We start from the raw sequence: 12842 nt of genomic DNA, 5'->3' as shown, positions 1-12842 counted from the left end.
TGTTCGAGTTTTAAAAAGTAAGCCGGATTCAGCCTGGTTAAGGAAACCCTTGTGAGGCAGAGGGACAAGGCAGCTGGAACTAACACAGCTGCCCCCATCCCCTGGCAGTGGGCCCACCCACAGGCCACCCTGTGTGTGCGACCACTAGTGTGAGCTCAAGCCTTCCGTCCTGAGAGCACACAGGCCCCCTGGGATTGGAGAGGGAGAGCCCTGCAGGCCGTCCTTCGTTGAGGTGGAGGGGAGCACTGACCGGCTGTGCTGAGCCCTGTGGTGTGCCCAGCCCAGGACCAGGCACCAGGGCCTTGGAGATGCATAAGACACAGTCCTCTGGAGAGAGTCCTGCGAGGCCCACGACCACAGTTTTGGATCCCTGGATGTGGCCCCCATATGCCTCACAAAGTGCAGACGATGCTGCCGTGGGGAAGTGGAGAGCAAATGTCACGCAGGCCAGCCATGGGGACAGCTCAGCTTGGGGTCCTGCACTGCCCAGCCCCGCCCCAGGGGAGCTGGCTGGAAAAGGCTGGGTCCTGTGCCCGGGAGGAGGGAGGTGGTGCAGAGGTCAGCAGAGTCAGCAGCATCCTGGGCATGGAGGAGGCTGCGCTGCCCTCTGGAGCCTGGCCTGGGTCTCCAGTCTCCGGTCTCTGGAGCTTGAGCTCAGAGGTTCCAGGAACATGTCCGTCCCCGCGTACCAGGATGCCTGCTCTGCTCCAGCTCCCAAGACCCCGCTCAGTGGCCACCTCCCTAAGAAAGGCTCTCCCCACTCTGGGCCCTGGGAGACCCCGGCCACGCCGGGCTTCTGGTCAGACCACTGACACACAGAAACTGACCAGCTGGGCCAGCCGTGCTGCCAGGAGTTTGGGAAGAGAATACAGCAGGGCAGTCAACTTCAACTGGGAGGGGGTGCAGCCAGGGCTGAGCTGTCCCTGCTGCTGGGAGCTGAGCGAGGCTCAGCCAGTGTGGGGGACTCAGCCCTTGGGTAGGAAAGCCCGCAGGCTCCCTCCATGCCCCCTTCTTGGTACATGCTGGTGTGAGGAGGCTTCTGTCCCTGCACGTGTGACCAATGGCTTGACAGCCTTGGCTTGCCTCAGCGGCCCCCTCCCCCCCGAATGCCCCCACACATACAGCTTACACTGAGCTCACGGGCCTGGAAGGACAGTCCCATGGGGGCCCAGGCGCCTGGAGGCACTGAGCAGACTGCCCTGTCCCTGCTGCGGGCGCACCGGCCACCTGCCCGGGGTTACCTGTTCTGATCATGGGAGTCTCCGGGTGGGCACTCAGCATCCCCTTGTTGTAGAACTCACTCTTGTGGTACATGTTGTTCTCGAACTGCCTCAGGGACTGCGGGGGCTTCAGCAGCTGCCAATTCTTGTTGTCTGGGAAGTGGTCCTCGATGAACAGAGCGGGATGCGTCAGGAAGTAGAACTCATTGTAGCTGGGGCGGAGGAAAAGCTGGTCAGCAGCCGCATGGGGTACGCAGGGCCAGCTCTGTGGAGGGGGAGGCGGGGCCTTCCAGGGGGGTCTGCGGGGCCTGCTTTGGGCTAACACACCCCCAGGAGGGGGCCTGCCTGCTCCCGGAATGGGAAGAGGCACCACCTCCAATCCTGACATGGGCGCTGGAGACGACACCTCAGGGTCTGCTTCTCGAAACAGGAGCCAAGGCAGGATGTGAGTCCCCGTCTAAAAGGCCACAACCCACAGCTGTGCCTGGGAGAGGGGCCCCCTGTTCTCAGAGCCAGAGGCTTGAAGGGAACAAAAGGCATGGCCTGCGCACCAGGCGCCAGGCAGTGGAGGGGAGGGGGCTGGGACGGAAAGTGCTCAGGGGGGCCGGCTCCATCACCCCCTGGTCTCCTTGCCTGAGCAGCTGTGTGGGAGGAGGCCTTCTGCAGTGTTTAGGGTTGATCCCATGTGGCTCTCTGGGGGTCAGCGATGGGCATCAAGAAGAGAATGGGGAGACTCATCTGAGATGGGGAGGCTCTACTTGCCTCAAAGCGAGCAGTGCCCGGAGCTGACAGAGGTGAGGAGGCATGTGAATGCACAGGTCCTGCGTGTGTGTGTGTGTGTGTGTGTGTGTGTGTGTGTATGCACACGTGGGCACACGTGCAAGCTCTTGCATTTGTCCTGTGTGCAGGGCTGTCAAGATTTAAACTGAAAACATCAGTGAGAGAGACAACTCTCATTTCTCTGATGGATCTGAGCTGCTGATGGACATCACAATCCACAATGAATGTCAGGACCTTCGCTTAAGGCCAGGGTTGGCCAGAGCCTGCACTCAGTGTGGCTCAGGGTCCCTGCACACCATCAGCACCCCTTCCTGCATTCAGCCCAGAGAGGAGGAGACCGACCTGGTGTCTAGGGAGCAGCAGGAGAGGGTACGGGTATCTGCATCATGATACAGTCAATGGCCCAAAACCTGCAGGGAACCCATGGGGAGTTAAAGAAGGTTCCCAGCCCCGCCTTTCCTCATACGTGGCCGGTGGGCAAAGGCTGGAGGCTTTTAGCTCTCGGGTGGAGGGAGTAATAGGGAGCCAGACGAGTTCTGCCTTGTGCACCCCGTCAGTTCTATGCCCTTATAATTGGTCTGGAGCTGGCTCACTTTGGAGCTCGAGGGAAGGTGGAGCAGCCAGGAGCAGGCCGAGGTCTCCCTGGCCCTCCTTCCCCCTGGCCGCCTCCTTCATCCTTGGCTCTCCCCGTATCCACCTCCCAGCATGGAGACTGGTACTCACAGGAAGGTGAACTTGGAGGTGGTGGTGTCCACCAGGCCACTGCCCCAGGTGCTATCCAGCAGGTGCCACCTCCCTTCCAGGTACACGGCGTTCCAGGCATGGTCAAACTCCCCCGAGAAGCTCTGCCCCGTCTGGTAGCCGAAGCCCTTGGAGTAGCCGGGCACCGTCATGCACTGCACTCCAGCGATTCTGGGGGCGACAGCGGGTCTGAGAGGCGGGCTGTACCCGCCAAGTCTGTCTGTCAGTGGCCCCAGGCCTCTGGTGTGTCTGCTGTCCCTGAGGGCCTCTGCGTCTCTCTTTCCTTACCTCTCACAGAGCCACACACATACAGCCTGCGGGCTGTTACCTCCAGAGCAGGGGCCTGGACAGTCCTGCTGGTGAAGACTGGCTGTCGTCTGGCTGCCTGCTCCTCTCTCCAGACTAAATGTCTCTCCCCAGAGCCTGCCTGGGTGCTCACCACAGTGAGAACCACCTCAAGGACACGGAAACTAGGGACATGGTGGCCTTCTTGAACCAGAGCAGTTCTAAACGCCTGTACGACTGAGGGGCGGGGCCTAGCTGACACGGTGGGGTGTCAGGGAGGTGTGCTGGAAACCAAGGTGCAGAAGAAAGCTGAGCCCTACTCTGCCAGCTCAAGGACCTCTTTGTGGGGACCCCTGAGGTGGGCAGCCTGAGTATCCAGCCCTGACTCCAGGGTCATTCTGGTCCAACTGACATGCGTTAAGGTCATGACTGCTGTGGCCACAGGTTTGAAGTCCCCCACAGTTGTCCTTGGGGACGTAGAACGCTGAGGGGACTTTCCAAGCTCTTGGGCCCCTTTGGTGGAACAGCCCCTGGCGCTCACAGCTGAGCTGCTGACACTTTCTGGGGCCTGGACAGTGGGGCCTGGGTGCTGGCCACGTCTGGGAACCTCGGTGATCACTGGAAGCTCCAGTGTGGGTGTCTATAGCTGAAGTCCTGAGGCCCAGATCTTAGTGTTGGGGACCGCCCCAAGGCCAAGCCAGAACTGGAGAGTCCTGGGATGGTAGGCGGCCTTCCTCTTCAGTACCCCAGCCCCCCAAATGGCAGCTGAGGGGGTGGACTGCTAGTCTGACTGGGGGGCACCTGTGCTAGCCCTCTGGGGCTTTTGTGTGAGTTAGAAAATGTTGCCTCTTCTTTGAGACACTGTCCTTTCGCTTGTGGAAATCGGGCATAATAAATACACAAATCCACGCTACCGGGGGTGCATGTGGCCCCTCAGATGGGCTCCTTGGAGCACACAGGCTGCCCACAGCACTGACCCGGTGACCTGACTCTGCACTTCGGGGGTCACCAGGGCTGGTTCAGGGGGGACGCTCTGGTGACAGGGTCCATCCATGGACCAGGTCCACAGCCTCAGTTGCTCTAAACAAAAGTGCCACGGGGCCTCTCAGGTCCTGGGGTGAAACGGCCACACACTCACCATGGCAACGGGGGGAATCTCCCCTATAAAAATGAATGTTTAATGAACCATTAGCAGAATGCTGGACTAAGTGCTACTTATCTATAGCTACATATCATTGTTGAGAGTGAACGAAGAGAGGTGAGGAGCCTGCAGGTGACCACACTCCACCTGCCTGGGTGCTTCACCTGCACGGGATGAGCCCTGCCCCCCACCTGGCAGGCACAGGCCGCTCTGCTGGGGCTCTTGATGGGCTTGGCTGTCCCGCAGCCCCCACTTCTGCTGCAGCCTCACAGGGAACAGACCAGCTGGGCCCTGCCGGAGGACTTTGGGAGCACGTGGGGGACGGGGGCAGAAAGCAAGAGACACTGGGTCCTGATGTTTAGATTTCCTGCTGGTAAAGATCAAAACCGACTCTCAGAGCAACAGGGCGGCTCAGAGGTTGGAGGCCCAGGAGGCAGGGCAGGGTGGGCCCATAGGAGGGGAGAGGGCAGCATGCACACCTGCAGAGCCCCTGCCTCACCTCGCTGCAGAGGAGGGACCTGCAGGGCCACGGGGTCCAGGGGGCTTGTTCCCAGGATGAGGAGATCTGAACATTTCATAGTCTTAGAGCAGTGGTTCTCAACCTGTGGGTCGCGACCCCTTTGGCGGTCGAATGACCCTTTCACAGGGGTCGCCTAAGACCATCCTGCATATCAGATATTTACATTATGATTCATAACAGTAGCAACATTATAGTTATGAAGTAGCAACGAAAATAATTTTATGGTTGGGTCACAACATGAGGAACTGTATTTAAAGAGCCAGAAGGTTGAGAACCACTGTCTTAGAGCAAACTGCCAGCAAGAGGGGAGGTCAAAGCAAGGCCAGAGGGGTGGGAAGGAGGTCTGGGTGGGGGTTGGGCCTCTACTGGAGGGCTCCACGTTCTCTGAGAGGGGGTGAGGAGGAGAAATGCTGTGAAGAACATTTAGTGAGGTAAGGAATGCTCCTGAAGCGGTGCTAATTGACAGGAGCCCATAAAACTCTGCCCTCAGCACATTGTGTATGAGAATGTGTGTGTGTGCCCACATTCATGGAGGATGAGAGACAGAGGGGGAGGGCAGAGAGAGAAACAGTGCAAAAGTCACCTGGGATTCTGGGGGATTTAAATTTTCTTCTTTGAACTTCTCTATATTTTCTAAATTTTCAGCAATGATTATGTGTTACTTTTGGAATTGGAAAAAATGCATACATCCTACTTGAAATTACTTTCTTCGGTGAGTTATTTTCCTTTCTTGCCCAGATGTCTGTGCATATCGATTCTGAGTACATGTGGAGGAGAAGGGAGCCGGCCTGTTTGCAGGGAGCGGCGCTGAGTGGAGCTGCCCCTCCGTACACCTGCCCGCGGATGCTCATCCGCTCAGAGCCACCTGGACACCTAGAATCAGGAAGGGAGGAGGCTCCACAGTGAAATGGAGCTGGTGTTGATGCGGGCAGCATGGCCGGTTCAAACTCGGCCTGAGGGTCCTCCTAGGACCTAGGTGATGCTGTGTCCCTGGGCCATCGGGGACCCTCCCATGGAGCGGACGGAGTGGGGGTAAGATTTGAGAACCTGACAAGGCTTGGGGTGCTCCAGGCTGGAGTGGGCGGTCACTGGGCTGAGCCAGGAGACCCCAGCTCTACCCCCAGCTCCCATGGTCACCTCCAGTGTGACCTTGCCAGGCTTATCACGGGCAAAAAGAAAAGCTGGCATTCAATGATCTCTGACAGGCCGAGGAGAAGATGGGAGGGCCGTGGGGACTGCCCGGGGCAGAATAAAGATGAAAAAGGAAACTCAGCTCTAAGCTTATGCCATGCTCGACTATGATGTGAGGACATTTATTACCTGGCAGTGATGTGCCAGATGATTTGGACAAAGCAGTCCTCATGTAAAGCATTATTGTTCACAGTCCATGATTCTCATGCCAAATTGTGGAACTAGTGATTCCAGCTGCTGGTAGCTAGTCAGGATGACCCATGGCCATTTCATGCCATCAAGAGATCGCTGATGCATACACTCTGGGCCAAGCACTGCACCAGGGACCAGGGAATTACTATCATATATCATATCATATCATATCATATCATATCATATCATATCATATCATATCATATCATATCATATATCATAACATATCCTACAATATAGTAAAATGTAATATTCCAAACATTAAGCTCACTGGCTGCCCTGGAATGCTCATAGTTGGAAGTTGGAAGGGGGCAGGTAGGTGAACCGTCACTGATGTGCTAGTGATAAACAAAGCCACAGGAAATCCAAAGGAGGAGGGATTTGCTGGAAGGAGCTGGGAGGGTTTTGAAGAAGGGGCAGAGGATGAGAAACCTCCTACAGAGCCCAGGCCAGGTGTCCTAGAGCCCCCAATACCACCTGAGGAGACCTGTCTACTAGCTCAGGCAGGCTGCAGAATCTTGGGTTTTACCTTTCACCGTTTTGAAAATCCCAAAGCCAATGGTATTAGTTGTGGAGGATCCAGACTGACTGTCACTGTGTACAGAGCTGGTCCAGGCCCTGCCATTGGAGCCGCGTGATGCTGCTTCAGCCCCACAGGGCCAGGCCCCCAGCAGGTGCACCCACCAGGCTCTGATGACCCCCTCCTGCATGTCTGAACCCCGTGCGGAAAAGGGGATAGATGGCGGGCGGGAAGGATGGTGGCTGCAGGAGAGGCAACAAAGCCTGCTCTTTTTTTTTTTTTTTTGGCATCACATTGAAAATATTGTGATTTTAAATAGCGAAATTAGGAAATATGGTTTCGTTAATTTTAAGCCCAATGCCCACTTTCCCTGGGCAAGCGTATGTGATTTAGAAGTCTTAGGGCCTTGCTGTTGCCGAAAAGTTGGTTCTCAAGAAGGTTAATATTATTGCAATAAAGATGAATTCTAAACTGGCCAAAACAGACTGTGATTTCCATTCTGCAGCAGGACAACCACAACCATGATTTATGTTTCACATGTTATGTGGTTGCTGTAAATCTGAAAGTGTCTTTATATTCCTGTTATCTGCTTCCCTTTCCATTTTCTTTTTAAAAAATATGTGTTTTTTTTATTGATTTGAGAGAGAGAGAGAAACATTGATCTGCTGCTGCTGCCTCCTGCATGTCCCCTACAGGAAATGCCCAACCCACTTAGCCACACCAGCCAGGGCCCATTTTCCTTTTCTTACATCACCCTTATGGTGTGGTCAGTAAGTGTAATCACAGTAATAACTCTTTCTTGAAGGCCCTGTTTAGAGCCTCTGAGGTCACGTGACCTCAGGGACCTCCTCTCCAACAGGTGAGGAGACAGAGGTTCAGAGAAGGAGGCCGACTTGCCTGGGGACACACAGCCAGTCAGTGGCCAGTGCAGCTCCAGCACTTAGTTGTTCTAATGCCCAGTTTGGGAGGCTTTGCCTCGCACCAGCCCTTTTGTTCACCACGTTATGTTTTAATCTATAAACTTATGGGTGGTATACAGAGCAAAACGAAAGGGTGGTTTGCTAGTGTGATGTCATTCATATTTGATGAATCTGCAGAGGTGGGGGACGTTCGATGTCTCTTTTGGAGGCCTTACATGACAAAGTCAGACTTGGGGATAATTTAAGGTTACCCTGGTATCTATCTGGCTCTTTAGGGAGCTGAGAAGGGCCGCTCCCCAGTTTTGAGGCCTTTGGGGACATGAGATGTTTTGGGATCATCCAGGACGTCATGCATGTCACTGCGCCTGCTCTCTGTGGCAGCTGAAGGATGGACGGATGGAAAACTGACTGACATCTGACTGGTGACAATCAGTCCCTCAGCATTAAAGCCTCAAACTGGTAATAAGCTCCTGGCTTTATCGAAAGTCCCTGGAAAATCTGCTAGCTGGTGCTCGAGCTGTGATAACGGAGCAAGGAAGGTACTGGAGGCTGACTTAGGGCCAGGGATCTGGGGAATTAAACTGGGCCCTGCAAGGAAATTAAGCAGAATTCATTAAGGCTGTGACAACTGAGGCAAAAGGAAAGACATTAATGCCGGATGATAGAAAGTCAGAAAGAAAGCGGACCAGCAGTTACAAGCAATAGCATCAACAAATAACCTCACGTCGGTTACCTGGGAAAGACGACGAGGAAATGAAGGCTGTTGTGAAAATATCCGAATTCCCCACCAAATTACTTTATTAAATCAGTCCTTAATGAGGCCATTGCAGGGAGGCAGAGTGGACTGGCAGCTGTAACGATGCCGTGTGGGCACGGCTCTCGCTAAGAGAACATTCTGACAACTAGGCAGGGATAAATCAGCAACTCTGGATTACCTGTCTTCGGTTATTAAGGAATGAGCTAATGAATTTACCAAGCCTTCGACAGTTATTTTAAAGGGAAGGGGAAGTAGGGAAGTGATGCATAGATGAGGTTACTGATCTTTAAAGCAAAAGTTAAAAGAATTCATGGAACTGTGAGCTATTGTTAAACACCCCGGGCAAACGTGAGGAGTCTTGCGCGTTGGGGCCTAACTTTAAATGATGTAAAGTGTTGGAATGTGTTTTAATGATCAGCTGCAGGCCAGAATAGGGCCGTTGTTAAGCACCTGGACCAGGCCAAAAGCTGACGGTTTCACTCCAGGCAAGTGTCAGTTTCCTGAGTCGCTGGGAGTCTGCCTGGGTCTGTGGGAGAGGTCCACAGGGCAAAAGCACTTCCGTACTCGAGAGAGACAAGAAAGCTTAAAGACAACAATCCCAAAGCTGGGTCATCCACCCTCAAACTGCATGCTTTTGTTTAGTCCTGCAGTCCTGCCAGCAGGCAGCACAGCCCCAGTGTACAGATGAGGACACTGAGGCGCCAAGAATTAAGTGCCTTCCCAAAGGCATGGAACTGACCCGAGGTAAATTCAAGACCGGTGAACTGAGGACTGGGGGGCTCTTTCTGGCGTCAAGTCAGGCACTCCTTCTAGCCCTCTATGCTAGAAAGCTTGTGATGGATAGAGAAGGACATGTTCTATGACTTAAAACCCCCGAATGTTTTCAAATGAACAAATTAAGATGAAAAGAATTAACGTCTGGAAGATGCTACACACAAACAGAGCTGCAGTCAGATTGATGGTTATTCCATATTTTAAAAGAGAATAAGGCCCATTTTTGTAAAAGTTTGCTGGAATATCCTGTCTTTTCCTGACTTTGGGGGCCTACGGTGTGTAGGATTATGAGATGGGTGGTCAAAGGGGAGGGAGGGAGGAAGAGAGAAAGAGAGAGAGAGAGAGAGAGAGAGAGAGAGAGAGAGAGAGAGAGAGAGGCTAACAATATGCGAAGACATATAAGCCCTGTCGACATGTGAGAGGAATGAGAGGAATGGACACAGGTTAGCACCTCTATGGGAGAACAAAGCCCAGGGAGGCATATGACAATGTTATCTGGATGTGGTAGGATTCAGAGTCATTTAATTTGCGTCTTTTTGCTTCTGTGCACTTTACACATCACCTACAATTAACAAGTATATTTTTAATTTAGAAACGTATTCAGTAAAAGCATAAGGCAAGACAGGAGCGTGTGGATGAGGTGTGCTGATGACATCCTGGCGCGGGGCCTGGGAGGAGCATTAGGGAGAGGGGCGCCGCGAGCTCTGGAGGTGTGGGCGGCCTCAAAGGGCGCAGGCCTGGAAGGGTGGCTGGGGTGGGATTCTGGAGGACTTTCCAGGGCAGTCTTGTTCAGGAACCTGGGGCCAGAGGAGCCTGGGCAGGGGCCTGGAGAGGATCCCAGCTCCTTAAGGGGCCCAAAGGCACATGGGGGCACCTAGGTCTGGGGTGGGGTGGCAGTGGGAACGTTAGGGGTCGTGAGAGCTGCTCTGGCTGAGTGAATGGGGATGGAGGGGCTGGTATCCTCTGCACCCGACCTGCCCTGGTTGCCTCTGTGGTTGCAGGGGTGGGCCCTGAGGCCGGGGAGGGGTGGGGCAGGAAGGGCAGGCACATGGCGATGGAGATGGGGATGTGGGAGGCAAGCACTGGGGGTGAGGCCAGGAATCAGTTGAGTGGGTGGATGTCTGGTAGAATAGGACACCTTGCAGCCACCTGCTACACTTGGTTTGATGGCTCGCCCCCCGCAGTCCCCGTGCCTGAGAAAACACACTCCCAGGGGCCTGCAGAGTGGACAGCAGTGCATCCCTCCCCTGGGGAGGGGGGTTTTCAGTGGCCCCTGGGGCTGGCTGATTGTGTCCTGGGGAACCCAGCAGACCTCAGAGAGCAGGTACAGGAACTGCGGCGATCAGTGGGGCTCCCCCAGCCTTGAGTCTGTCTCAGGGTCACCCAGACCTGGCGGTGATGACCCCAAACACAAATGGTTTCCTTACCGGCCACTCAGCCGCTGTCACCCACCCAGGCAACCTGGCCAGGTGATCACTCCCAGAGCAATGAACACGGAGCCCAAAGGCTCCAAGACAGACGCTGCTTCCTAGTTATTCAGCTCTTCCAACTGACAACTCTCTCAGGTAGGAGAGTTTCTGCTTCCCCTGAGAGAGGCCCCCTGTGCCAGACTTGGAGGACAAGCCTCTCACAGTCCCCTTGGCGTCAGCAGCCACTGTCCTCCCCTTCCCAAATCTGCCATTCTTCTAACCTTCAGCTGCACAGAGATGGGAGAAGGTGGAAAAAGGGCCTTTTATAACCAAATTATTTCTGTGCATTCATCTGCCATTATGTTAATGCATCGCGAAGCCTGGCAGATGGTACAAAGTCAATTATGCTGGTGTTAAAACGGGAGAAATTGACCTTTTCAGGACTCACTTGGATTCCAGAGCAGAGTTTGCAAACTCAGGTTTCAGGGCTGGCACGTGGGCGAAGGCTCATAGCACTTTGGAAGGGGGAGGGGTGGGTGGGGGTGGCCGCTCTGGTACCTGCACATTTTCTCAAAGAGCCCCGCGTAGCCATCACAGTTGGTCTTCTGGGTCTGCAGGATGTTGCTGGGTTTGAAGGCCTGGCGGTCCTTCTCCTGGGCAGCCTCGATGTCGTACTCTAGAGGGCAGAGTAGGAGGCTGTGAGAGGGGGTCCACAGCCCCTGCCCTCAGCTGTGTTTTCTACAGAATTTGGGCTGGCCTCCCTCGGGCCCGGGAGAAGCATCGGGCGTGGAGGGCTCTGCATACTTATCCCACCTCCACACAGCTCTGCAGGCTGTTCCAGGGACGCTGTTCCTGTCCCTGCTACGGCCCCCAAAGCCAAGGCCTCACACTGACCCACAGGGGGCGCTGAGCTACCGTCAAATCTTGCCCCAAATAGAGAAGATTGCTCGCCTACAGCCTGTCACTCCACTAACAAGAGAGCTGGAGGCCTGCGGTGGGGCCCTGAGGCACAATGTGCACTGAGGACACAAATGTGTGTGTGTATGTGTGTGTGTGTGTGTGTGCAGTAAAAATGTTCTACCAAATATTCTGTTTCTGATCCTGCCCCCTTAAGGCCCAGGCTGAGCTCCTGGGGTTGGGGTGGAAGCAGGTGGCCCCTCTGGCCTATGGTCACACCCCCTACCTGTGTCAGGTGAGTTCATCCTAGCTGCCTCTCTACCTGCTGCTTTGGGAAGACAAAGGAAAAGTCGAGTGGCAGAGGGTCAGGAAAGTCCTTATGTCACAGGGGAAACACTGAAAGTACACCCACCACCTGGTTCTTCCATCGACTGCAAGGGGTAGCACCTATTATCGTCTTAGCAACCACCTGTGGGGCTTGGCTTGGCTTGGCCTGGTCAGACTCCCAAGATGGTGCTGTGAAGGTCTGTAGGCGGCTCTGAGAACCTAGACAATGCGCTGAGACCAGTGGCTGAAGTTGCTAGTATGGGAACAGGAGCAGGGAGAGGAGAGCCCACCATTCCTGGCACTGGGACTTAAGTAGACTCTGGTTGCAATAACTTTTCAAATAGCTATGACTCCTCCCCAACTGATGATCATCCTTTTTGAAAATGACCTGCCCTGGGTTCTCATCTTTCTGGAACAGTTTTACCAGGAAGCCAGGACTGAAGGAAGGGCCTCAGCTCTGGCCACTGGCCATGGGCAGAGGGCCACGTGGGACCCTCTACCCAATGACCCTTTATGGTGACTTTTATTCTGCTTGGTTAGTCTTAGGTTATTCAATCTAGTCATATGAGAGCCCCTGTCCTCTGTCTTTCATCTCATTCCACACTCACTGGTGATTGAGTGAGTCCCAGAGATGCTACTCTGGGAACAGAGCCTGCAGGAGTGGCACCAAGGGGTCCTAGAACCACTAACACCATAGGTGGTCCTACCTATATGGTGGCAGATCCAGATCCAGATGGCACGGACTCTCTCCAGGTCACTGTGGGCCTCCTGGAGCAGGTCGTTCACCAGCTCGTCCAGGCCACTCTTGACTGTCACCTGGGGGATGGGGGTGTGTGCTGTGTCAGGGCCTGGACGAGGGCTGTGGGAGCCCAGCACCCTGCCACATGCAGCCAGTGTTCCCTTTCCTTCAGGCAAAGAAGGAAGAGGAGAGGCCCAGAGGGACAAAGGCTGGGCTGAGGGCAACTGTTGGTGGTGGTGGTGGGGGGTAGCTGAACATGATGGGTAGTGCTGACCAGCTGGCTCACTGGCCCTAGAGACACTACATCTTTTCTTTGTAAATTTTGGGATCAGCCAGGTGGGTATCTGGTTGGCTGTAGCAGCCCCTAGTCATGGCTAATATTTCCCAAAGCAATCTACAGAATTAACAGACTCTATATAAAATTCCAAT

General features: G+C 54.5%; 1 protein-coding gene across 1 annotated transcript in view; it reads right to left on the bottom strand.

Moving 5' to 3' along the window:
• KY (kyphoscoliosis peptidase) overlaps positions 1-12842 on the bottom strand; it is a 38496-nt gene that overhangs the window by 4393 nt on the left and 21261 nt on the right. The window contains exons 7-10 of the mRNA XM_059663876.1: positions 12382-12490; positions 11009-11126; positions 2724-2912; positions 1242-1432 (exon numbers count right to left, since the gene is read on the bottom strand). Coding sequence (XP_059519859.1) covers positions 1242-1432; positions 2724-2912; positions 11009-11126; positions 12382-12490 — 607 coding nt within the window. The remainder of the gene's footprint in view (positions 1-1241; positions 1433-2723; positions 2913-11008; positions 11127-12381; positions 12491-12842) is intronic.

The sequence above is a fragment of the Myotis daubentonii genome, chromosome 14, assembly GCF_963259705.1.
Source record: "Myotis daubentonii chromosome 14, mMyoDau2.1, whole genome shotgun sequence".
NCBI classification, from domain to species: Eukaryota; Metazoa; Chordata; class Mammalia; order Chiroptera; family Vespertilionidae; genus Myotis; species Myotis daubentonii.
Note: the sequence above shows the minus strand (reverse complement) of the source record. Positions and strands in the feature narration are given on the sequence as shown.